At 52.2% G+C, this 26,720-nt stretch overlaps 1 protein-coding gene across 1 annotated transcript in view; it reads left to right on the top strand.

Moving 5' to 3' along the window:
- Window positions 1-16,128, top strand: part of PAXIP1 (PAX interacting protein 1) — a 41,463-nt gene extending 25,335 nt beyond the window's left edge. The window contains exons 9-21 of the mRNA XM_052638819.1: window positions 2,376-2,471; window positions 3,079-3,216; window positions 3,911-4,032; window positions 5,164-5,348; window positions 6,313-6,356; window positions 7,429-7,499; window positions 8,690-8,792; window positions 11,053-11,221; window positions 13,761-13,861; window positions 14,770-14,904; window positions 14,986-15,061; window positions 15,380-15,444; window positions 15,919-16,128. Of these exons, the coding sequence (XP_052494779.1) occupies window positions 2,376-2,471; window positions 3,079-3,216; window positions 3,911-4,032; window positions 5,164-5,348; window positions 6,313-6,356; window positions 7,429-7,499; window positions 8,690-8,792; window positions 11,053-11,221; window positions 13,761-13,861; window positions 14,770-14,904; window positions 14,986-15,061; window positions 15,380-15,444; window positions 15,919-15,930 (1,317 nt within the window). The 3' untranslated portion in view covers window positions 15,931-16,128. The remainder of the gene's footprint in view (window positions 1-2,375; window positions 2,472-3,078; window positions 3,217-3,910; window positions 4,033-5,163; window positions 5,349-6,312; window positions 6,357-7,428; window positions 7,500-8,689; window positions 8,793-11,052; window positions 11,222-13,760; window positions 13,862-14,769; window positions 14,905-14,985; window positions 15,062-15,379; window positions 15,445-15,918) is intronic.
- Window positions 16,129-26,720: the final 10,592 nt, after the last annotated feature.

The raw sequence follows: 26,720 nt of genomic DNA, 5'->3' as shown, positions 1-26,720 counted from the left end.
CTGTGTAGCCATTTTAATATTGAAGATGAAAGAAACAAAGGAATATTCTTGACATATTATGCTTAATTATTTCAAGAAAGGTAAAAAAACAACTGAAAAGGAATAAAAGGGATCTTTGTACAGCGTATGGAGAAGGTGCTGTGACTGATCAAGTGTGCCAGAAGTGGTTTGCAAAGTTTCCTGCTAGAGGTTTCTTGCTGGACGGTGCCTCATGGCTGGGTAGACCAGTTGAAGTGGATAGTGAGCAAATGGAGACATTAGCTGAGAGCAGTCAACATTACACCGCGTGCGAGGTAGCCGACACACTCAGGACTTCCACATCCAGCACGGAGGGTGAGTTGCACCAGCTTGCCTGTGTTCGTTACTTTGATGTTTGGCTTCCACACAAGTAAAGCGAAACAAGCCTTCTTGACCTTTTTTCCACACGCAGTTCTCTATTGAAACGTAACAAAAAACGTTTTGTTTTCAAAACAAACTGTGACCAGCAATGAAAAGATACTGTACAATAATGAACAGAAGAGATTTGGGGGCAAGTGAAGTGAACTACTTCATGGGAAATAGATGGGGAAACAGTAGAAACAGTGTCAGACTTTATTTTGGGGGGCTCCAAAATCACTGCAGATGGTGACTGCAGCCATGAAATTAAAAGACGCTTACTCCTTGGAACAAAAGTTATGACCAACCTAGATAGTATATTCAAAAGCAGAGACATTACTTTGCCGACTAAGGTCCATCTAGTCAAGGCTATGGTTTATCCTGTGGTCATGTATGGATGTGAGAGTTGGACTGTGAAGAAGGCTGAGCGCTGAAGAATTGATGCGTTTGAACTGTGGTGTTGGAGAAGACTCTTGAGGGTTCCTTGGACTGCAAGGAGATCCAACCAGTCCATTCTGAAGGAGATCAGTCCTGGGATTTCTTTGGAAGGAATGATGCTAAATCTGAAGCTCCAGTACTTTGGCCACCTCATGCGCAGAGTTGACTCATTGGAAAAGACTCTGATGCTGCAAGGGATTGGGGGCAGGCGGAGAAAGGGACGACCGAGGATGAGACATCTGGATGGCATCACGGACTGGATGGACGGGAATCTGAGTGAACTCCGGGAGATGGTGATGGACAGGGAGGCCTGGCGTGCTGCGATTCATGGGGTCGCAAAGAGTCGGACACGACTGAGCGACTGAACTGAACTGAACTGAGCTGAAGTGAACTGAGCTGAACTGAAGTGAACTGCCACCAACCACACCAGAGAAGGTGATGCTGTGTATCTGGAGCGGGTGGAAGGGGGTCCTCTGCTGTGGCTCCACCTGGAAGACCAAACGGTGAATTCCGACAAGTACTCCTCCCGCTCAGACCAGCCGGAAGCAGCGCTGCGTGAAGAGCGCCCGGAGTTAATTGACAGGAAGCTCACGCTCTTCCAGCAAGATAGCTCAGACCACATGTTTCTTTGATGTGTGACGACCAGGCCAAAACTGGGAGAGCTTGTCGGGGAAGTTCTGATTCATCCACCATATTCACCAAACATGGCACCTTCTAATTTCCATTTATTTCGGTCTTTACAAAATTCTCTTACTGGAGAAAAATGCTAATTCCCTAGAAGACTGTAGGCAGGCACCTGGAACAGTTGTTTGCTCAGAATGATAGGAAGTCTTGGGAGCGTGGGACCATGAAGCTGCCTGGGAAGTGGCAGCAGGCAGAGGGGCAAAGCGGTGGGCACGCTGTTCAGTCAAGCTCTTGGGCCGCATTAAAAATACATCTTTTAGTTTAAAAAATCAAAGGAACTTTTTGGCCAACCCAAGAAAGTTCTCGCCCTTGTGGTAACAGTGTTCCCCTCAGTGCCACACAACCGGGCAGCCACTGCAGTTGGGATACAAGCCGGGATGAAGAGGCTCAGAAATTCAGAAGCTGAATTTCACTTCATGCTGCTCTGCTTTCTTTCTTTCTCTTTAGAGTAAAGTTTCTTAAAGGCAGCGCTTCTGGCCCCAGGGACCAGTTGGCGCTGTCTGAAACTTCTCTCGCTGTCCCAGCGGGGGAGGTGCTCTTGGCATCTGGCTTGGGGGTCGGGGTGCAGCCAGCCCCCTGAGACGTGGGACGCCCACAGTGCAGAACAGCTGGTTTATCTAAAACATCCGCAGCGCCCTGTCTCAGAGAGAGGGCATCCCACTCTTCCTCCAAGTTCAGATGAAACAGGGCTTAGCGTTCGTCTTTGCTGTGTAGTGCTGGCTGGGAAAGCCTGTGAATATAACTGATGGTTAGTTCACACTTTGGGAAATACACTGTGTGCATACGTGGTGGGTCTCGTGAGCTCTGTCCCTTTGGAGATCGCAAGGCCCTCTCCTCCGGGTGCGGGAGCTGACTGACCGTGGGTCTCGTGTGTGCAGATCATCCAGGCGCACGGAGGAGCCGTGGACCCCACGTTCTCGAGCCGTTGCACCCACCTGCTGTGCGAGAGTCAGGTCAGCGGGCTGTTCGCACAGGTGAGGGCTCGGCTCTGCTGGGACCAGGGGGGCTCTGAGCAACGCTGGGACGGTCGTGCTTGGAAAGGACTTTCTCCCACCTCTGAAGACAGGAAGCCGCTTCTCGCTCATTTCCATCCGCCTTTGGCGTGTGGACACCTCTGTGGCCCCCGGCTTCTCTGCCCGTGAGGACCGGGGCGGAAAGGCAGGTTCCCAGTGAGAGGGAGGTGGACACCATCCGCCCCGGCAGGGCCGCTCGCTGGCAGGTCCCCATCCTGCGGTAATTTCAGGGGCAGTTACGTTTTCGTAACTCGCTGTGTTCTCACGGGGGAGTTCTAATTCTGATGGTCGGGAGTGTCCTCTCCTTGCGTGATTGAGTTCATTTCCTGGGCTGTCAGCTTTCCTCCCTGCTCTTGCCTCTTGTTCCTGTGTAAACGGTACCAATTTCGGGTTGTGTTCAAGTTAACTGGTGACACTGTTGTAGTTTATTAGTTTAGTTGAGTGCTAAGCTCCTGAAATTCCTATATTGATAGGACTTCCAACAGAAGCGACCTTGTAGTTACAGCCTTGCGGTTCTGTGTGTCGCGATAAAGCCCCCAGCAACCGGCCCGTACTGTTGTGTTCGCAGGCAATAAAGGAGAGGAAGAGGTGTGTCACGGCGCACTGGCTGAACACAGTCCTGAAGAAGAAGAAGCTGGTGCCGCCCCATCGGGCCCTGCACTTCCCCGTGGCCTTCCCCCCGGGGGGCAAGCCGTGCTCCCAGCACGTAAGGCTCCCCCGCCTCCCTGCACGGAATAAGCACCTTGTTTCCTTCTCTGTCCCCCTGTAACAGTCACGGCTTCCTGACATTTAACGGGTTCTCCCGCGTCTCAGACACTGTTTAATAAATGCCTGCTCCCTGGTGGCCCCGACGGTAAAGCGTCTGCCCACAGTGCGGGAGGCCCGGGTTCAATCCCTGGGTTGGAAAGATGCCTGGAGAAGGAAATGGCAACCCACCCCAGTATCCTTTTCTGGAAAATCCCATCAGCCTGTGGGGTCTCAAAGAGTCAGACACGACTGAGTGACTTCACTCACTTTACAACTAAGTTTGTGACACCAGGAGTGGCCACAGCCAGCCAGACGTGATCTCCTGTCGGTTCTCCTGCTCAGATAAGCCCAAAACCGGGGTCAGTAAGAATTGACTGATATGCCTAGGTAGCTCTGTTACTGCGATCGGAGCAGTGTCGAGCTGACACAGGGAAGCGTTCCCCTTTGGTGTGTGTGCTTCCTGTCCCCCTGGGTGGCTCGTGTGCAGCATCGTCGCCAGTAACAGCGTTCCCAGAGGCGGTGTCACCAACGTGCCCGTCAGTGCTGGAGGAGGAACGGATCCGTGCCTGTCTCAGCAGAGCTAACGGAGAAGAGCCACGTCAGGCGGGTTAACCCATCATGCCCTCTTGACCTCACTGGGCCTTTCCCCCCAGATCATCTCTGTGACGGGGTTCGTCGACAACGACAGGGACGACCTGAAGCTGATGGCGTACCTGGCGGGCGCCAAGTACACAGGCTACCTGTGCCGCAGCAACACCATCCTCATCTGCAGAGAGTAAGCGCGGCGCCGCCACGGCCACCCTCAGCCTGCACACCCCACCCGGGTCCCTCGGTCAGCCGGGTTCCCTCTGTGCCTGCATGGCGCCGCCCGGGTCCCTCGGTCAGCTGGGGCTCCCTCGGTCAGCCGGGGTTCCATCTGGGCCCGTGCAGCCCTGCCTTGGGTCCCTGGGTCAGCCGGGGCTCCGTCTGGGCCCGCACACCCCGCCCCGGGTCCCTCGGTCAGCCGGGTTCCCTCTGTGCCTGCACGGCGCCGCCCGGGTCCCTCGGTCAGCTGGGGCTCCCTCGGTCAGCCAGGTTCCATCTGGGCCCGTGCAGCCCCGCCTCGGGTCCTTTGGTCAGCTGGGTTCCCTCTGTGCCTGCACGGTGCCGCCTGGGTCCCTCGGTCAGCCAGGTTCCATCTGGGCCTGTGCAGCCCCGCCTCGGGTCCCTCGGTCAGCCGGGTTCCGTCTGTGCCTGCACGCGCCGCCCGGGTCCCTCGGTCAGCCGGGGCTCCCTTCGTCAGCCAGGTTCCATCTGGGCCCGTGTAGCCCCACCCCAGGTCCCTCGGTCAGCTGGCTTCCGTCTTTGCCTGCACGGCGCCGCCCGGGTCCCTCGGTCAACCGGGGCTCCCTCTGGGCCTGCACACCCCGCCCTGGGTCCCTCAGTCAGCCTGGTTCCATCTGGGCCCGTGCAGCCCCGCCTTGGGTGCCTCGGTCAGCCGGGTTCCGTCTGGGCCTGCACGGTGCGGCCCCGGGTCCCTCGGTCAGCCGGGTTCCGTCTGGGCCCGCACGGCACCGCTCCGGGTCCCTTGGTCTTGTCTGAGTTCTGGGGTGGACGTCACAGAGTCTGTTGACAGAACGGCAGTGATGTTGGTGGCGATGCTAGCAGGGGAATGAAACGGGATGATTCAAGAGGCTGCAGTCAGACTAGGTGGCGGTGCTGAGCTGACAGGCCGCCCGGTGGTGGCCTCGCGTCGCGGGGATGCCTCCTTACAGCCCGGCCAGCTCTGCAGACCCATCCCTGCTGCGTCCAGTGTGAGCAAGTGTGGGCTGGCTTGTGTTAACAGAAGTATAAGTTTGAACACCGATAAGGCTAATGAGTGTGTTTTCTCTCCTCTCCTCCCCTGCCACCCCCCACAACAAAAAAGACCGACTGGTTTAAAGTACGAGAAGGCCAAAGAGTGGCGGATCCCGTGTGTGAACGCCCAGTGGCTGGGGGACATCCTGCTGGGGAACTTCGAGGCCCTGCGGCAGACGCAGTACGGCCGCTACACCGCCTTTGGCCTGCAGGACCCCTTCGCCCCGACCCCGCAGCTGGTGTTGAACCTTCTGGGTAAGCAGGCAGCTCCCCGTGGCCGCGGGCTGGCGCTGCAGGCGCCGCTCTTGGCTTCAGAGTGTTGTCGGTTTTCGTCTCACCTCCTGCTTCCTCTGGGTGCTGTCTTCTCTGTGCCGCCCTGACTGTGCTCCAGGCGGCCCCTCCAGGGAGTGGTCGCTCCCAACTGCTAGAACACGCCCTGCCATGAGGGGGCCCATCCAGCTCTGGTCCTAATGGCCTCAGTCGCAAGAAAGCCCTCCCTGGTTTGATCTGCAGTCTGCCTGCTTCCCTGGGACAGACCTGGGGTGTAACGTCCGCTCTGAAACCGTGGTGCAGGTGGCAGGCCCTTCCTCGGTGACACGTGTCCTTGAGGGCCCGGCTGGGCCACCGCCCCCATGCGCTGCGCTCATCACAGATGGTTTCTTGGACGCCAGAGCCCCCGAGAACGGGGCTCCCAGAACGGTCTGGGGTGCAGCCCATGCGGGCGGGCGGTGCCTGCACTGGGCCACGGGCAGGCAGTTTGCTCGGGTTTGTCTCACACGGAACCCTTGGCCCCTGCCAGGCTTCCCTGTAAACTCAGGAATAGTCCTCACGGCTCCCTTCCTGGAGGCCGTCCCTGAGCCTCTGCGTGTCCAGGATGACCCGCACCTGGAGAGGCCTCTCATTTCTGCTGTTACTGACACACCTCCATTTTTAATTGTTTTTCTATTGGAATATGGTTGATTTACAACATTGTACTAGTTCAGGGGTGCAGCGAAGTGAATCAGCCATACTTGTACATGTATCTATTTTTTGGGGGTCTTTTCCCATGCAGCTATAACAGAGTATTGAGTAGAGAGTTCCCTGTGCTGTGTGGCAGGTCCTTATTGTTAACCTGTTTTATATATAGTAGTGTGTAGGGGTCCTGAAAAGGCTTTTATGTTGATTATGGGTCCATCCTTTACACAGTATTTCTGAACAGTAACCTGTCTTCTCTCTGCAGATGCTTGGAGAGTTCCATTGAAAGTGTCAGCAGAGTTGTTGATGGTATGTCAAGTTGGTCTCCCTGCTGTGGCGTTACTGTGTTACGAAGAAGGAGGGCTATGTTTGTGTCTGTAACTAACGTAGTAATCGGCCGTCATGACAGATGAGGGCTGAATCATCTCGCCTGTCGTTAGCTGTTTGGTGCACCCTTTTTCCTCTTCGTTAATGATACTGGGAGTTCCTTATTCACACACACGTTAGCCCCATGACTTCTTCAGAGAGCTGCGAAGGTTTGCAGAGCAGAAGAGAGGGTGATCGTGTGTTTCCGTGGGGTTCGGGAGGCGGGAACTGGGGCGCCGGCGCGTCAGCCCTGGCCGCAGCTCCTCGCCATGGCGGCGGGCTTGTAGCCCGTGGGCTGGGATCTCTGGTGGGCTGCCTTCGGGTGGGCTGATCTGCACTGGAGCACCAGGGGTTGGTTGGTAGGAATAAGTAAGGGCTGCCCTTCACTCAGGGTGGCGGTGTCACCGCCACCCTCACCTCAGGCGGAGAGGCGGTTGCTTCCGATAGCAGGTAAATGAGTGTGCTGTAGGAGAAGGTCTGCATTAGAGGCCAGGGCAAGGCTGGCTGTGGGGGCCTCAGGCACCGGCTCCTCTCTGGGCTCAGCGTCTCTGCAGGTCAGGGCCTCCAACTGGTGTTAGGAGCGCAGGCACCATGCCCAGGTCCTGGAGTGGCCGTCAGAGACCTGCCTTCGCCTCCAGAGTGCTGTGACCTGACCGTCCTGCACCCTCAGAGGGGAACCTCCGTCTTTCTGGAGGGATGTGATTGCAATCATTATGTTTCCCAAATTCCATTGAGACACAAAAAATACTTGAAGTAAAAAGTGTTTTGAAAAGTTCAAGGTTGAGGATTAAATCTATTACAGGAGCTGAGAGGGGGTGAAGACGTCTTAAAGTGCCGTTGGGTCAGGTGAACAGGGAGGGTGGCCAGGGCTCCCTGGGCAGCTCGCGGCGCCCGTGGCCTCTGCCGGTTGTGCAGCGGGGAGCGTTTCTTGTGTGAGGTGAGGTGGCTAGAAAGCGCTCAGAAGCTGCTGTGTTACTGGGGAGGCTGACTAAGGTAAATCGTCCTTTAATTACAGGGTGTAAGACTACCTCCCAAACCGAAGCAGAATGAAGTAACTAATATCCAGCCTTCTTCCAAAAGAGCCAGGTAGGAAGAATCACCTTGTTTTTTTAAGGCTGATGGTCTTTCCCAGTATGTTCTAGGAAATGGTGGCAGTCGGGATTTTCACTTGGAAGGGCTTCCCCGCTGACACTGGTGCTGAGGAATCTGCCTGCTGATGCAGCGGGCATAAGAGGCATGGGTGCAGTCCCCGGGTCGGGAAGATGCCCTGCAGGAGGGCATGGCTGCACGCTCCAGTATTCCTGCCTGGAGAAGCCCGTGGGCAGAGGAGTCTGGTGGGCTGCAGTCCATGGGGTCTCAGAGAGTCGGACATGACTGAGCAACTGAACTACCAGGACTTGGAAGGATCTGCTGCTTGCTTGCCTCGCAGCTGTATCGTGACAGCTTTTGTTTCATTGCTGGAGACAAACGGGGAATAGACAGTGTCTTTTCCTTTCTTATTTAAAAAAATACCAGTCCAATCTTCTTTATCTTTTCCCTCTCTCTCTGGAACCCCTGTTCTGGGAAATGATCTGCTGTGGTGGGACGGGGCGGGGGTACTGGAGCCCAGCTCCGGGCTTCCGCAGTGTGTGCCTGGGAGCCGCGCCGGGAGGGGCGGAGCCGCGCCGGGAGGGGCGGAGCCGCGCCCCCACACTTGTCTGGTCTGCCTGCTGAAGTTGAGCCGGCGGGGCCATGCTGAGTGAGGGTCTTTGTCTCCTCAGCCACCCAGGCTGGGGATCGTTGGATTCTTTAGTGAAAGCCTTATTATGTCACTGTATCTATCATTAGAATGCTGCAGGTTTTTTAATTTAATAGATTGCCTCAAATATAACCTAAAAATAGGATGTGAAAAAATTTAAGGAAAGGGAAAAAAGTTTAATATAAAATGTGTGCTTGAGTCAACCAGCTTTGTCCTGCGTCAGAGCTTCTGGGGTGAGATGGGGCCTGTGGGAGGTGGTGGGGGGCTGGGACCACAGGGGCCCCTGGGAGCCCCCGCTCCTGCCCTCAAAGACCCCCAGGGCCAGTGCGGGCTGGGGGTGGGAGGGGTGCTGGGTGAGAGTCCTTTGGGGTGACTTTGTGTAAATGGTGGGGAAGAAAGAGCAGATGAGCCACTGCGCTTTCCCTTTAAGGAAAGAGAACCACGCACAGGTAAAGCTCTCAGGGCCTCTTAAAGCTGTTGAAACCCCTTGTTTGGTAAGGAACACATCAGGAAGTAATAGCCATTCTCTGTTTCATAGGATCGAAGATATTCCACCTCCCACCAAGAAGTTAACCCCGGAACTGACCCCTTTTGTGCTTTTCACTGGATTTGAGCCTCTTCAAGTTCAGCAGTACATAAAGGTGACCTTTCCTTCTGTTTTGCATAAGGACTTCTAGGAATGTTCCTTGCTGTGTCTGTTTGCTTTACGCTAGCTGTCTCTAAGCTAACGCATAGTCAGGAGTAGCCTGCTGTAGCAGCGTCCATGGTGTGTGCTTATTGTGTCGTTATGACGCCTTCGCCTTCCCGCCTCCTCTTGCTGCGGCTTCCTCCTTAGATGCGTGCTTTCTTGTTAGGACGACTCAGGCGAGGAGGCCAAGAGCAGTCTTGTAATCACACGTTAGCAAAGCCGCGCAAATCCCATTTTCATCAGGACTCCAGCTCACGAGAGCAGCTGTGCCCCTCCAGCTTTCCTGAATGAACCCACCATCTTCTCAAGACCTGTTCCCTGGAGTGTGGCGGGCCCAGGGCTCAGCAGTGTATTTGTATTTATTTACATACATGCACTTCTGGAAGTAACACCAGGAGGGATTGTGGGCTTGTGTTTTGTTATGTGGCTGTCTGGGGAGGGGATGGTTAAAGTATAGTTGACCTGTATCACGGATTCAAACATTTCCCTTTATTTTTTTAAGGAAAAGAAACAATTATAAGTGCTACTATAAAATTCTTGTTTTACTTTTAAGATTGGGCGTAAAGAGATCAGCTCTACATGTCTATGTCTTAGGTCGGTTTTTGTGTCGTCATTTCTTAGAGACCATGTCTTAACGTGCCTCACCAGCACTCACTTTGGGCGTGTGCTGGGGTCCTCCCCTGGTGGATCCAGGGAATTCGAAGGGGAAATGGCATAGGCGAGGAAAAACTTATTTATTTAGAAATACAAGATTAGGAAGAAATAGTGTAGTAGAAAATTAGTGGAGAAAAAAAGGCTGAATAACTTGGTTTACGTGGAAAACCAATAAAACTTCAGGACAAGAAGTTTGCACCATCTACGTTAGGCCGCCGGCGTCCATTTGAATAGTGGAGAGTGCCCCGCCTTGGGCTCCCTCTCTCATGGATCTTAGCAGCCGGGGCAAGTAAGTAGACATGGTGAGCCTCCATGCCCCAGATGGGAATTCAGCCAGAAAATAGAGTAAGAAAAGAAGACACGGGGGAAACCAGTCTTTCCAATGACTGGCTCCTCCTCTATTGTCCGGAAAGGCATTATATACCTTTTGATTGTACATAGAGATCAATGGATAATACAAAATTATGCAGCGGCAGCAGCCCTGACTCTTATCGAGACCAGGCTCTCTCTCTGCATACCTAGCTGTATACACAAGTCTTAGGTGATTTACATCATCTTCTGGCCAGAGGGCCAGTTAACATTTTACAGCCCTTTTCTGATAAGGGTAATAGTGTTGTTCTTCCCAAAGTCTGGTGCCACTCTGAGAAAGCACTAAATAAAGTTACATTCTTACATAGCAAGGACACAACAATTCATAACAAGTAAAAGGAGTACAGTGATTTATAACAAAGAGAAAATCAATTAACTCAAAAGTCTAGTATTGCTAACATCAAAACTACTATATTCCTTTTTCTATATCCCAGTTACATTGATTAATATCCTTCAGGTGCCTAAAAGATAAAGGATATGGAGGCTTGGCGGCAGACATTAACTCAACAAACTCTTCACCAAACTAATTCTTAGTTCCAGAAGGCTCTATATCTTTAAGATGTTTTAAGCTTCGTGCCTCTTACAGTTGGGGGCTGTAAAGAATCCACAAATTGTAAAGTTGGGCAGACCGGTCAGATAAGTTAGAAAGCCATCAAAGGGGTTAAGCCGAGACATCCTTTTTATACGCAGGAGACTGCTCCCTGGAGCTCCGAGTCAACTCTCTGCAGAGAAGGTGGTGGTGTCAGGAGAGTGTAGTATAGCGTGCAGCAAGCAGGCAGATGCTGGTTTCGGGGGAGATGCTCAGACAGAGACCCCTCGAGACCTGACTCGCCTTGCCCGTCGGGCCTCTCTGCATGACCTTGTCATGGGTGGGGTCTCCCGTGCTGGCTCCCGGCGGGCGTGGGCGGCCTGGGGCCTCTACAGACGTCCTGCTTCTCACGGGGTGCCCCCCGGGGTCCGGTGGAGGGCCCGCTTTACTCCTGACTTGTGCAGCACTGATGAGGGAGATGCTCAGCGTTGCTGCCAGTCTCTGCCTTGCTCGCACGGTGGCGTGGGTCTGGCTTCACCGCTTTCACCGTTTTCCGCGGCCCAGAGCCCCATTCACGGTCTAGACAGGTCCCAGCTGCGGGCGGGCGGGTGGCTCTGCAGACAGGGTGGTCTGATGCCTGCTCTGTGTTCCCGGCCTGCAGAAGCTCTACATCCTGGGCGGGGAGGTCGCCGAGTCTGCACAGAAGTGCACCCACCTCATCGCCAGCAAGGTGACGCGGACGGTCAAGTTCCTGACAGCCATTTCTGTGGTGAAGCACATCGTCACCCCCGAGTGGCTGGAGGAGTGCTTCAAGTGCCAGAAGTTCATCGGTAAGGGGCCGAGCTGCACCTCGGGGACTGGGAGCCCAGTTAGGAGGGGTTTGCCTTGAATCTGTCCCCGTTTTCATCCCAGCAAACACCGAGTTCATTTTTTAAGTCTGTGAATTATAACAGATTCTCTCATGTCTCAGCGTGAAATTTGGTGCCTTTGCGTCTTGCTGTGAAATAGGAAGGCCGTGGTGATGGGGGAAGTGCCGGGGAAGAGCTCTGTGGCCCTGCCCTGCTGCTTCCTGACGGTTCGTCCTCTCTGCTACGCTGGCTGTCGAGCAGGGTTCCAGGTGTGGGGTGGTGGATGGAGCAGGGCCAGGGCGGCAGGAGCATCCTGGGAATATGGGACGCGCAGCCTGGGGGTCAGTGCGGGGCACCCCCCCCCCCCAGGGCAGGCAGGGCATCTGTGGTGGGACCATCTCTCTGCTGCTGCGTGCCCCCCGCACGCCTCCTGCCGGGGGCTGCACAGGGTGGACCTGTGCTTGGGTGGTGTCCATGGTGGTCCCCTCTCCGCCCCGCCTGCTCTCGAGTCGTCTGTGGGGAGCGCTTTGAAGTCTGCCCTGGCCACTGCCCCGCGGCCGACTCCCGTTTATCCCACGTCCTCACGTCTCCTTGCCGTCTCGTCGCCATTCCCACGTCGCCTGCTGTGCCAGTGGCTGCCGGCCAGGCTGGCCCTGGTGTCCTCTCCGCTCTTGCCGCCGGTCGTGGCCTCCTGGTGGTTTTGGCGAAACAGGCGCGCCCTGGGCCTGCCTTAGGCTTCTCTGCCCTGACGCCGGTGCCAGCGTGTCTAAGAGACCCCCACCACCCCCGGTTCCGCAGGGCAGACTGGGAGCCGACGGCGCAGGCCCGTGGGCTCTGGCTGTGCCGAGCCGACTCCCACGGTGCGTCTCGTGCCCGTCCGTCCCCTGCCAGTCCTGCAACACAGGCTCAGGCACACCTCTGCCTTCCCGCGTCTGTGCTCCAGCAGCGAGATGCCTGCTCCCCATGTCCTAAACGCACCAGCTCCCGGGACGAGTCCCCTGTGCGGAGGCAGCCCCCGACGGCCACCCCTCCACCCCAACCCTGCAGCACGGCCCCTGCCGGGGCTCTGACAGCTTTAACGCTGGGCGCTTCCAGCTGTGGGGGACGGGCGTTTTGACATTCTGTATTTGTCTTTACATAGTTTGAGATGCCAGTTGTATAGGTTATTTCTTTCTGGAATACACATGCCATTTGCGCTGCTGTGGGAGGTTTGATTTTCAAGTTGACTCTTGCCACAACTCTGCAGAGAAGGCAATGGCAACCTACTCCAGTACTCTTGCCTGGAGAATCCCATGGTCGGAGGAGCCTGGTAGGCTGCAGTCCATGGGGTCGTGACGAGTCGGACACGACTGAGCGACTTCACTTTCACTTTTCACTTTCCTGCATTGGAGAAGGAAATGGCAACCCACTCCAGTGTTCTTGCCTGGAGAATCCCAGGGACGGGGGAGCCTGGTGGGCTGCCGTCTGTGGGGTCGCACAGAGTCGGACACGACTGAAGCAACTTAACAGCAGCAGCACAACTCTGACCAAGTTGATGTGACTTGAGCTGCTCCTCTTAGAAATCCAGGGTTGTCGTAGCCACTGTGTTCTTTCAGAGTCCTCTCTCCTTACACACGGACTGCTTCCTCTCCTCCGTCACAGCTCTTCAGTAGGCCCAGCAACCTTCATCCTGCTGTAGACACTAAGATTTCAGATATATCCCTTGATTCAAGTATATCACTTCATGCATGACAGTACTTCTTTGTTCATTTTTTAACTTCACTTTTAAGACATTATTCTCTTCTTTCACTGAGTGTAATGCCTTCTTTTTAAGGTGTTGTTTTGAGAAGAGAAGGGCGAGTGACAGACCCAGCGTGTGGCCCGTCGGCCCTACAGTGTGTCACCTGACTCAGCCCGACCCTGGACTGTTTGGTTACGATGATGAAATGAAACGCTTTTCTGAACGAGATGTATTCATAAGATTAAAACATTTTGTGATCTTTACTTTTTGACAAATTAGGTATTATTTAAAAATTCTTGGATCTTCAAGATCTGGTAGAACCATTCTTTGTAAATTGCTGTACGTGTTTGTATATAAAAGGGACTTGTTTCTGGTACATCTGTAAACTGACTATTGACTCTCGGCTGGAGTCCAGTGGCTCTGAACTCCCTGGTCCCTGGGAGCACACACCGGCTGTGAAGCTGGTTCCCGGGCTGTCCCTCTGCACAGGTGCCCTTCACCTGGGTGTGGGTGGGGGCGCTGTGGCCCCCCAACAGTGTAAAGTTACAGCTCGGGGTGGGGAGCCGTCCAGGGGTGAGAGGAGGGTCCACGGCTTTCGGGTCATTTGTTCCTAAAAGCTAAGAAACCCTGGTCCAGGAGGAAGAGTGTCTTTGGCCTGGCTGTTTTTGGGAGGAAAGGAACTGAAATATGGTCGGGGAGACTTACTCGTTCACAGGTTTCTCCCAGGGCGCCTGGAGCCGGTCACACACGCTGTAGCCCAGCGCCAGGCCCTCTCTGAGGCCGTGCTGTCTTCCTTTTCAGACGAGCAGAACTATCTCCTCCGAGACGCGGAGGCCGAAGTGCTTTTCTCCTTCAGTCTGGAGGAGTCCTTGAGGAGGGCCCACGCTACTCCGCTCTTCAAGGTATGCCTGGACGGGAGCTCAGCTCAGCTGCTGCGGCCGTGTGGCTGCAACGAAGTGGGCAGCTCGCCCCCAGAGAGCCAGGCGCTCCCCTCTCCCCTGCGCAGTTGGGCCTCCTCCAGGGTGTGTTCCAGGGCTCAGAATCGATATGGAGAGAGATGCATTACACATAACCTGGGTTCAAAGAGTATGTTATGAATAATTTGTAAGAGATTTAAATTTTTTTGCTTTAAGCAACTCTATTCTCATAAAAAGTTTATTCAGCTGGAAAATGGAGACCATTCTTGAGAAAATATTAACTGAATACGTGTCTAATAATTCTAGACTACAGTGTTTAAATGTTTCTAAGATAGAACAGTTTGGAAAATTTTTTTGTATCAAACAGTGGCTTAGTAGATTAATAAGGTAATCAGTTTTTTTTCTTAACTCTTAAGGAGCCAACTTAGGAATCAAAAGAGATTTATAGTACTGAGCTAAGAGTACATTACCTAAAATAGTCTGTTATTCTAAGTGTTTGAGAAGTTTAACACAAAATGGTACTTTTGGTACAGTTAAGAGTTAAGGGTGTTAGAAAATTTTAACCATAATAAATCATTTTGTACTCCATCTGAGCTTTAGAAATTGTGAAAAATGTTCTTATTCTGGCTTTTACCACAGAATACCTCATGTATTACAGGAATTAAAGTCCTAGTCACTTTTAATAATTATAGGTCACACCTAGCATATGAGGGTGCTTGTTTCTGAAATGCCATGTCTGGGTTCTGCCAGGCCCACTTCATGTCGGGGACTAGGGGGTCTAGCACCGTTTAGCTCTGTGAATTTAGGCATTTTGTCAAACTTTTGGGGTAGAAGGAGCAAGTACGCACACTGAAAATTCAGTTTAAAACCAGTACACGTATCCTCATTTTTAGGCGAAATACTTTTACATCACCCCTGGGATCTGCCCGAGTCTGTCAACCATGAGAGCAATTGTGGAGTGCGCAGGAGGCAAAGTGCTGTCTAAGCAGCCGTCTTTCCGGAAACTCGTGGAACATAAGCAGAATAAGGTGCGCAGGAGTGGGGTGCTGCTGGGTGTCAGTGTCGTCCATGAGGCTCAGTAACCAAGGAGCTGCTTTTCTTTTCCTTAGAGTTTGTCAGAAATAATCTTGATATCCTGTGAAAATGACCTTCACTTGTGTCGAGAGTATTTTGCCAGAGGAATAGGTACGTTCATTGCTCTGCTGCGCGTCGGCATGGGTGCGGGCAGGTGCTCATTGCTCTGCCGCGTGTCGGCATGGGTGCGGGCAGGTCCTCATTGCTCTGCCGCGTGTCGGCATGGGTGCGGGCAGGTCCTCCTTGCTGCGTGTCGGCATGGATGCGGGCAGGTGCTCATTGCTCTGCCGCGTGTCGGCATGGGTGCGGGCAGGTCCTCATTGCTGCGTGTCGGCATGGGTGTGGGCAGGTGCTCATTGCTCTGCCGCGTGTCGGCATGGGTGCGGGCAGGTGCGTCCGTTTGACGGGTTTTTTCTTTGTTCCTGGCAGATGTTCACAATGCCGAGTTTGTTCTCACTGGAGTGCTCACTCAGACACTGGACTACGAGTCATATCCTTTGGGAAGGCGGTGGGTGGGCCCCTCTCAGCGCTCCGGGAGCCCCCAGGCTAGGGCACACTGCCAGGGCTAGTGGTGGAGCCGCTGGGAGGCCCGCTGAACCCCGGAGGCGGTCTTATAGAGTAGGCGCTATCACATCTCCAGGCTCTCTGCTGCCGTCCGTGTTTCTGTCCGAAAGCCCGTTCTGCACTGCCTTTCCTTGCGGAAGGAAGACTTGGTGTAAAGCTCGCCTGAGCCGTCTGTGGGTGACCCTTCGGGCCTCTCCTTGCGTCTGCAGCCTGAGGGTAGCTGCGTCGTCCTGCTGCAGGTGGAGGCCTGGGCCGCAGGGCCTGGCAGGTGCCCTGCAGGGGAAGGCAGGGCCTGGTTTCCGGAGCGGGGCTTCGGGCACTGGGACTCTGTCTGCACGTGGCCGTGCTGGGTGTGGGCCTGGTCTGCGCTGCTGTGGGTTGTTTTCCTCAACACGCCTACATATAAGTTCAACTGACGCCCCTGCGCCATTGCCAGGAGCCGCGGCCTACCCCGGCCGCGCCCGCGGACGCCCTTGTTTTCCAGCTGCTTTCTTCGGGACAAAAGTTTTTAAAGCAGGAAGACAAATATATTAAATATGTTGCATCTTATTTAAGATGTGTAATTTTATTCTGAGGAAACATAAATTATGTTTTGTATTATACGACTTTTAAGAGCCCACATTAGGTTTTATGATTCATTTGCCAGGTTTTTAACTGTTTTCACGACACTGTTAATGGAACTTTAGCTGCAAATAGAAATGATGTAAATAAAGACCTTGCTATCTCTAAATTATGAATGTTAAAGATTTGAAATGTTTTGTACTTTTATTTTTATTTCTTATACTCTTTTCTTTTATATTGAAATCTTGCCCACATTTTAAATAAATGTACTTTTGAACTTTACTTAGAATTGAGTGATCCTTTCTTACGACACATTTTCTGGTATAGTTTATAGGGCTTGCATGAAGCTGGATCACATTTTAAGTAATTTCAATGCAAAATATTTTCTGGTAGAATTTTCTCTCATGGAAGTAATTTTCTATGAAGGTGAGACATAAACTCCTGAGCAGAGGTATGTTCACAACATTAGCAGTTAGGACAGCACAGGCACCAGCCGGCCAGACGGTGTTAATCTCCTGCTTCTGTTCCAGATACGGTTCTAATAACACTTCCTGTTGGATTGTAGGTACAAAAGCGTAAGTGGAGACCATCGTCTTAGAGTGACTACTGACGTTTGAGTGTGTTGAATATGCTACAGGTATTCTCCAGTATACTCCAGTATTCTCCAGTATACTCCAGTATACTCCAGTATTCTCCAGTTTACTCCAGTATTCTCCAGTTTACTCCAGTATTCTCCAGTTTACTCCAGTATTCTCCAGTATACTCCAGTATTCTCCAGTATACTCCAGTATTCTCCAGTTTACTCCAGTATTCTCCAGTTTACTCCAGTATTCTCCAGTATACTCCAGTATACTCCAGTCCAGTGCTGCCACAGAGGTTCAGCCCTGCCCCGACATCACCGCCCACCCGCGTGCTCCTCAGACACGGAACTTGCCTCCACGGCAGTAGCTGAGGTGTCTTCCCAGAAGGAGCTGGAATTGGCTCCAGTCTGTCCTGTTGCGCAGTCCCTACCGTTTAATTCCCAAACAAAGTGGAGGGAGAGCACGTGCATTGAACACATCAGGAGTTTCACGCCACAGGAGTCGTCAGCACTGCTGGGAGGCTCGGGCGTCGCTTAGTTACGTGGGGTGTCCTCCTGGCTCTGACGTGGAGCCACGTGGAGTCAGTCCTGCAGTTCACCACTGTGAAGTGAGGCTCCACAGCTGGGACCTCACCTGTGGCGACTTCCCCGTGACTCGTCTCTTGCTGTGTGGGTACCGTTAAGTCTCACCACTCGTGCGTGACACGCTGGTGGTCTACTGGAAACAATCTGTCAAGCTCTTCCAAACACCCCGTTGGCACTTACTTGCATCTGTAACAGACTGTGTCTCAATGTGTGTCCATTTTGGTTCTCACTTTTGTACCTAAGCAAACACACTTCCTTGCAGAACTGACTCTCCTCATGAACCACAGGTGGAATGAATGTTGATGTGAAAGAATTTAGAATCTGTAAGGTCCCGGAAGTGCGGCAGAAGTTTCATGAGTTGGCACAAAATCTTGGTTGCTCAGTATTCAGAGTTATGGGCCGCTTCTTACACCCTTGAAGGAAAGTGAACGTGATCGAGGCATAAAAGCCTCTGGGTAGAGTCTGTGCATCTGTGCAGTCTTCAGTGAAGAGGGGGGTTTGTTTAAGCAACATGCAAGTCTGACTGATTTGATTAACCTTTCAATGAGTGTTTTTGCAAAAGCTGCCAAGAAATACTCCTTAAAAACTCCAGGAGCTGTCTACAGCCAACTGGCCTGCACAGCTGCTGAGCACTGACTTGGAGGCTCAGAGGAAATTACATATGAAGATTTAAGAAAAAGATAAATCAACTTACTAGGTTGATTAGGTTATAAAATTATTTCTCATAAGGAAGTCTCTCAGTCCCGTTGTCTGGCCTGACTCAAGATTTAGAAGTACAATGTAGACCACGTATGTAATTCTAAAGTTTCTAGTAGTCACAATAAGAAAGCTTTTAGATTTTAGTTTCTACAGTTTAATATATCTGAAGTGTTATTTCATTTATAAGTAATATTAAAAAATTTTTTTTAAATACTTCAGATTTCAGACCACTTAACAGTTCAAAAAGTAGATTTACATACCCAAGTTATTCTAAGTGTAGGTTTTTTTTAAGTTAACATTAAGGTTGACAGCTGAGCCCTTCTCTCATGCCAGGCTTGTGTCCCGTGTGTGGTGAGCTGGTGTGGCTGGTCTGCACCGTCTCACTTTGCAAACGGGTGGGAGAAACACGGATACGACTGCAGATGGCACACTTGGTATCCAAACAAGCTTCTAGGATCATCTCATACCTCTGCATAGACAAGTACATGACTTTGAATCCAGATGGCAGAACAGAAGGACATGGAACTCACCTCCTCCCACAAATACATCTACGCACGGAACAGTTCTCCCAATACCTCCTGGCGGGAAAGCTCAGGCAGCAAGGAGCACAGGAGAGATCTCCAGGTAACCCAGGGGGATGAACGGGTGGTGGAGGGGGCGGCGGGTGGAGGGAAGAAGAACCAGGCCTGCGCCCCCAGGAGGAAGCTCTGATAGGGGACAGGTTCCGGCCCCCAGAAAGGCCCTCACCCAAGCAGAGAGGGGGTCTTCAGAGACTTGGAGGAGCACGTAGCAGGCAGGGCAGAGAGCCTGGCAGAGAGGCTCTATGCTGCCTGCACACAGCCAGTCTCCAGCCAGAGACACGTGCCAGCTGGTTCATGCAGGACAGGCGGGGGAGAGGACCACGGTTGGCTGCATGAACAGCCTGAGGGGCTGGAGTGTGGCGCCGCTGCAACTGGGGTGGCGTGGAAGACACCCCGGCCGTCATAGAAGCAAAGCACCGATGTGAAGGGCAGATTGGGCCCCCAGCAGCCTCCACACTCCCCAGCACAGCCCCACCACCACGAGCCCCCAGAGCACTCGGACACAAGCAAGGCCCTCACCTGCGGAGGTGGGCTTGAAATCAGCCTCCTCGTGGCCGATCTCTGGCTCTGTCCACTAGGCGCCTGCAGGGCACGCGAGTGGACAGCGGTGGCTCCTTGGCTGGGGCAGGTTAGGCCCAGGCAGCCGTGGGTTTGTGGGTGCACCTGGGGGCCGGGCCAGGCCTGAGCTGCTCCCCAGCTCCCACGGCAGGCCTGGGTGCACAAATGCTGATTTCAGAGGATCTGCACCGGTGGCTCTGAACACAGCACCGAGGGCCGCCTGCCTGCACCCCCACAGAGGATGGGGTCCCAAGCAGACCCACTCCAAGACGGAGGGTCATGAAAATGTCAGAAAGTGAAAGAGGGGTCTAAAGGAAGCATTCAGGTGTCTAAAGGATTCATTACAAGAGAACTCCCACAAGGCTGCTGGCAGACTCCTCTCCAGAAACACTGCAGGTTAGGAGGGAGTGGCCAGGTAAGTTCAGAGTCCTGAAAGGGAAAACCCTGCTGCCTAGGATACTCTACCCAGGAGGACTGTCATTTAGCATGGAAGGAGAGGAAATTTCTCAGACGTGATGCCACAAAATGAGCCCCCCAGGTCAGAAGGTGTCCAATACGCTGCTGGGGAAGAGCAGAGAGCAATTACGAATAAATTCAGAAAAATGAAGTGACTGGGCCAAAGCGGAAACGACGCTCTGTAAACGATGTGTCTGGTGGTGACAGTGAAGTCCGATGCTGTGGAGAACAATAGTGCGTAGGATCCTGGAATGTTAGGTCCATGACTCGAAAATTGGAAGTGGTCAAGCGGGAAGATGGCAAGAGTGAACACTGATATCCTAGGAATCAATGAACTAAAATGGACTGGAATGGGTGCAGTTTAATTCAGATGACCATTATATCTACTACTGTGGGCAAGAATTCCTTAGAAGAAATGGAGTAGCCCTCATAGTCAACAAGAGTCTGAAATGCAGTACTTGGGTGCAATCTCAAAAATGACAGAATGATCTGTTTGTTTCCAAAGCAAACCATTCAGTATCACAGTAATCCAAGTCTATGCCCCGACCGCTAATGCCGAAGAAGCTGAAGTTGAACGGTTCTATGAGAACATACAAGACCTTCTAGAATTAACACCCCAAAAGATGTCCTTTTCATTATAGGGGACTGGAATGCAAAAGTAGGAAGTCAAGATACCTGGAGTAACAGGCAAGTTTGGCCTTGGAGAACAAAATGAAGCAGGGCAAAGGCTAACAGAGTTTTGCCAAAAGAACGCACTGGTCATAGCAAACATGCTCTTCCAACAACGCAAGAGAAGACTCATGGATATCACCAGATGGTCAATATCAAAATCAGATTGATTATGTTCTTTGCAGCCAAAGATGGAGAAGCTCCATACAGTCAGTAAAAACAACCGTGGCTCATTTCATGAACTCCTTATTGCCAAATTCACACTTCAGTTGAAGAAAGTAGGGAAAAATGAGTAGACCATTCAGGTATGACCTAAGTCAAATCCCTAACGATTATACAGTAGAAGTGACAAAAAGATTCAAGGGATTAGATCTGATAGATAGCGTGCCTGAAGAACTGTGGACGGAGGTTCATGACATTGTGCGGAGGCAGTGATCAAATGATCCCCAAGGAAAAGGAATGTAAAAAGGCGAAATGGCTGTCTGAGGAGGCCTTACAAATAGCTGAGAAAAGAGAAGTGAAAGGCAAAGGAGAACAGGAAAGATATACCCATCCGAATGCAGAGTTCCAAAGAAAAGCAAGGAGAGAGAAGAAAGCCTTCCTGTGTGATCAATGGAAAGAAATAGAGGAAAACAATAGAATGGGAAAGACTAGACATCTGAAGAAAATTAGTGATACCAAGGAACATTTCATGCAAAGATGTGCTCAATAAAGGACAGAAATGGTATAGACCTAATAGAAGTAGAAGATATTAAGAAGAGGGAGCAAAAATACACAGAAGAACTATACAAAAAAGATCTTCACGACCCAGATAATCACAGTGGTGTGATCACTCACCTAGAGCCAGACATCCTGGAATGCGGAGCCAAGTGGGCCGTAGGAAGCATCACTACGAACAAAGCTAGTGGAGGTGTTGGAATTCCAGCTGAGCTATTTCAAATCCTGAAAGATGATGCTGTGAAAGTGCTGCACTCAATATGCCAGCAAATTTGGAAAACTCAGCAGTGGCCACAAGACCAGAAAAGGTCAGTTTTCATTCCAATCCCCAAAAAAGGCAATGCCAAAGAAAGTTCAAACTACCACACAATTGCACTCATCTCACACGCTAGTAAAGTAATGCTCAAAATTCTCCAAGCCAGGCTACAACAGTATGTGAACAACTTCCAGATGTTCAGTCTGGATTTAGAAAAGGCAGAGGAACCAGAGATCAAATTGCCAGCATCCACTGGATCATAGAAAAAGCAAAAGAGTTCCAGAAAAACATCTGCTTCTGCTTCATCAACTACGCCAAAGCCTTTGACTCTCTGGATCACAACAAACTGTGAGAAATTCTTAAAGAGATGGGAATCCAGACTCCCTGCCTCCTGAGAAATCTGTATGGTTGTCAAGAAGCAATAGTTAGAACCAAACATGGAAAAATGGACTGGTTCCAAATTGGAAAGGAGCACATCAAGGCTGTATATTGTCACCCTGCTTATTTAACTTCTATGCAGAGTACATCATGAGAAACGCTGGGTTGGAAGAAGCACAAGCTGGAATCAAGATTGCTGGGAGAAATATCAATAACCTCAGATATGCAGATGACACCATCCTTATGACAGAAAGTGAAGAGGAACTAAAAAGCCTCTTGATGAAAGTGAAAGAGGAGAGTGAAAAAGCTGGCTTAAAACTGAACATTTAGAAAACTAAGATCATGGCAACTAGTCCCATCACTTCATGGGAAATAGATGGGGGAATAATGAAAACAGTGAGAAACTTTATTTTTTTAGGCTCCAAAATCACTGCAGATGGTGACTGCAGCCATGAAATTAAAAGGCGCTTGCTCCTTGGAAGAAAAGCTATAACTAACCTTAGTTCAGTTCAGTTCATTTCAGTCGCTCAGTCGTGTCCGACTCTTTGCAACCCCATGAACGGCAGCATGCCAGGCCTCCCTTTCCATCACCAACTCCCGGAGTTCACTCAGACTCACGTCCATCGAGTCAGTGATGCCATCCAGCCATCTCATCCTCTGTCATCCCCTTTTCCTCCTGCCCCGAATCCCTCTCAGCATCAGAGTCTTTTCCAATGAGTCAGCTCTTTGCATGGGGTGGCCAAAGTCTTGGAGTTTCAGCTTTAGCATCATCCCTACCAAAGAACACCCAGGGCTGATCTCCTTAACCTAGACAGCATATTAAAAAGCAGAGAGGTTACTTTGCTAACAAAGGTCCATCTAGTCAAAGCTATAGTTTTCCTAGTAGTCATGTATGGATGTGAGAGTTGAACTATAAAGACAGCTGAGCACCAGAGAATTGATGGTTTTGAACTGTGGTGTTGGAGAAGACTCTTGAGAGTCCCTTGGACTGCAAGGAGATCCAACCAGTCCATCCTAAAGAAAATCATTCCTGAATATTCATTGGAAGGACTGATGCTGAAGCTGAAACTCCAGTACTTTGGTCACCTGATGTGAAGAACTGACTCACTGGAAAAGACCCTGATGCTGAGAAAGACAAAAGGCAGGAGGAGAAGGGAATGACAGAGAATGAGATGGTTGGATGGCATCACCAACTTGATGGACATGAGTTTGAGCAAGCTCTGGGTGATGGATGAGGAAGCCTGATGTGCTGCAGTCCATGTGGTTGCAAAGAGTAGGACACGGCTGAGCGGCTGAACTGATCTGACAGTTGAAGGGCGTGTGTGTGCTCAGTCGTGTCTATGCCTCAGCCACCCCATGGACTGTGGCCCAGCAGGCTCCCCTATTCTGTTCATGGGGTTTCCCAAGCAAGAATACTGGAGTGGGCGCCATTTCCTGCTCCAGGGCATCTTCCTGACCCAGGGACCAAACACACGTTTCTTGTCTCTCTTGCATTGGCAGGTGGATTCTTTACCACTGAACCAGCTGGGAAGCCCAGAAGTGAAATAGAATCTGCAAATTAAAAAACAAAAGACTCCCTACAAACCAAAGTACAGGACCTGATGGCTTCACATGGGAATTCTACCAAACAAGCAAAGAACTTATACCAATTCTATTCAAACTCTTCCAAAAGACTGAAGTGGAGGGAACACTCCTCAAGACACTCTGTGAAGCCACCGTCACCCTGATAGCAAAATCAGAGACGCTGCAAAGAAAACTAGGCCAGTGTCTTTGATGAATACGTTGTAGTCGTTTGATTCATCTCTGACGAATATAGATGCAACAGCTCTCAACAAATTAGCAAAAGCCAAAGCCAACAAGACATAGAAAGGGCCGCACGCAATGGCCAAGTCAGATAAATCAGCACTGCAAGGGTGGCTCAGCGCACGCAAAATTAATGCCATACGCCACAGCAACAAAAGCAAAGACGGACACCTCTCAGCACATGCAAAATTAATGCCATACGCCACAACAACAAAAGCAAAGACGAAAACCACGACCACATGATCCTCAGTGGGTTCAGAAAATGCCTCTGCAAAAATTCAGCATCCATTCATGATTTTAAAAAGCTTACAAAAGGGGGTATAGAGGGACTGTATCTCAACATAATAAAAAAACTATGGCAAATCCACAGATAGTGTAATACTCACCAGTGAAAAGCTGAAAGTCTTCCCCCTAAAAGCTGTAACAAAGATAGAACTCACCACTTCTGTTCGACATAGTATTGCAAGTCCTAGCCACAATAAAAAGACAAGAAATAAGGGTATTTAAGGTGGAGGGGAGTGGTGAAACTGTCATGATATGCAGAGGACATGACACTATATATAGAAAACCCTGCAGACTCCTCACAAAAACTCCTAGAAGTGAGATGAATTCAGTAAGGTAGCAGCATAGAGGATTAACGCACAGAAATTGGTTGCATTTGTTACACTGAAAATGAAATATCAAAAAGGGAATGTTTAAGAAAAAACAAACTCCCTTTTAAAATTGCATCCCCCACCCAAAATAAAGTACTTAGGAATAAACCTGATCAAGAAAGTGGAAGAATTATATACTGAGAATTAATATAAAACATTAATAAAGGGTCCCTCTGTTGCTCACCTCAAACTATCACCAACATTGTTAATCAGCTATATCCCAATATAGAATAAAAGGTTTAAAACAATAAAAGGACTAAAAAATTATTAATAATGGAAACTGAAGATGGTTGAAAGTGGGAAGATACCCCGAGCTCTCGGATTGAAAGAATGAGTGTTAAAATGGCCAGACCACTCAAAGCAACCTACAGAGTTAATGCGATCTGTAGCAAATTACCCAGGACATTTTTCACAGCTAGAATAATCCTAAAACCTAGGTAGAAACATAAAGACCCAGAACTGCTAAAACCATCTTGAAGAAAAAGAACAAAGCAACTCACTCCAGCATTCTTGCCTGGGAAATCCCATGGACAGAGGAGCCTGATGGGCTACAGTCCACAGGGTTTGAAGGAGTCAGACTCAACAACAACAAACTATCCTCTTGGATAACTTTCCTTGGAAAAGGACACTATTCTAAGATAAATACTACTGCCCATAAGCCAAGGCTTGGGTCTCCTTCGTTTTATTGTCTAATGGTACCAGGTGGTAGTGATGGCGACCATCACATGTAATTTCCCGCCAAAGACAGTTACACCAGCAGGCCGCAGCACAGACCGACACGTTCACACCCCAGTCAGCTGCTCAGGTGCCCCAGGTGGCACAGTGGGAAAGAATCCGCCTGCTAATCCGGGAGACGCAGGCGATGCGGGTCCCATCCCCGTGTGGGGAAGACCCCCTGGAGAAGGAAATGGAACCCACTCCAGTGTTCTTGCCTGGAGAGTCCCAGGGACAGAGGAGGCTGGTGGGCCGCAGTCCACGGGTCACCAAGAGCCCGACATGACTAATCCACCAAACTACAACAGTCGCGGCCCTGGTCAGACTCCCTGAGAGGCGCCTGTAAGAACACGGCCTGTCCACAAAGAGGAACCAGACGCAGCAGGAACCAGGCGTGCTGAGGACCAGCCCGGAGCAGCAGCGCGGCCTGGGGGAGGACACAGCCCTCAGGAAGGGCTGTAGGGTGCCCCCCGGACGCCCCCAAGGCCTGGGAATGCAGGTGGGACTCGCTGAGAAGCCCAAATGGGGCAGGTCTGCCTGAAGGCGACCTTACCTGGTGTCTCAAAAATGGCAGGCCTGTGGAGACAGCGGGAGTCAGTGGTCCTGAGCACTGGGTCCCAGGGGAGGCTGTGCAGCCGGTCCCCAACCCGTTCCTCCTGGCGGCTGCTCAGCCGAACGCAGAGACGCCAGGGCCTGCTCACAAGGTGGCGGAGCAGGAGACGGAACAATCAAGTCTGCCTCCCAGAAGGCCTTGGGCTGGGGCGTTTACAGGATAAGGAATTAGGAAGCTGCACGTGGGGAGCACGGGGAAAGGTGATTGGGAAAAGGTGCGGACTGGTCCTTCCACAGGGGCTCACAGGGCCGCAGGCCGCCCCACGTGCCGAAGGCCCCGGGCACTTGTGCAGGCCCAGCTGGAAGGGCCCTGGTCCCATCCAGCTGCAACCAGCTCAGTGCCAACCGGGCACAGCTGACCCCCCAGTTCCTAGGAAACAGCCGCACAAAGGCAAGCACATTCCTGTGGAGGCGCCAAGCTGCCTGCAGGACGCACGGATCCCCACCTTGAGCCTCAGGGTCCTGGGGGCGGCCGTCCTGCGGCCTTGGGGGGCCTGGGCATCCCCTGCACACGAGGCCCGGGCCACCCGCTGGTCCCCGGGGTTCTCCGGGATCCTGGGCGCTCCCCAGCCTGTCTGGACGCGGACTGCAGGCACAGCTGCCCCGGGGCAGGGGGCAACGCTGCCCTGTTGGGGTCTCAAGCTCTCCCGAGTCCTTGGCTGCTTCCTCGCCCCAGCAGGCCTGTGACAGGGGCCCAACCAGACAACTGGGGCTCACCGGGGGTCCCCGAGCGAGGCCTCTCCCGCCCTGGCCCCTGTGGGCTTCGGGCACAGTGTCAGCTCCCCAGCGGGTGGGGGCGGCGGGTGAGTGTTCCCTGGGCGGGGTGCTCACTTTGCTGGCCGCAGCTCTGACTCAGGCCTGGTGGGGGCCCTCCCCCGGGCGCAGGCTCCGCCCGCTGCTCCCCCCCACCCCAGCCCGGTGTCTGGAAGGCTCGGGGCAGCCCCCCGTGACCCTGTCCTGCGGTCCCCCGTGGAGCCCTGCCCCCCTGCCCCGCTTCTCGGGCCCGTGCCCCGGGGACCCTCTGCCCACCCAGCACTCCCCCACAGGCTGGAGCCCGCCCACCTCCAGCCCAGAAACCTGTTTCCCAGAGGTTCTTCAGGTTGCAGTTTAAGAAACTCAGAATGCAAACTGTCAGGCATCCTTCCAGCTCTTTGGGTGAGACGAGGCTCCCAGGCATCAGGAATCACATGCCACCCACGTTCTCATCCCCTCTGAGCTGACCACTGCCTCCTGAGAGGGGGAGTGGGAGCCCAGAGAGGCCAGGACACCTGCCCGGGACACACAGCGGCCGGCAGGCAGGTGGAGGGCGGCCCTCTGAGCGCGGAGCCTGTGGCCGGCAGGCTGCACCTCGCCCATCTGCCCTCAAGGCCTCTCGGGGAGGCCA

Source organism: Budorcas taxicolor, chromosome 4, assembly GCF_023091745.1.
Source record: "Budorcas taxicolor isolate Tak-1 chromosome 4, Takin1.1, whole genome shotgun sequence".
NCBI lineage: Eukaryota > Metazoa > Chordata > Mammalia > Artiodactyla > Bovidae > Budorcas > Budorcas taxicolor.
This window is presented reverse-complemented; position numbering and strand designations above follow the sequence as displayed.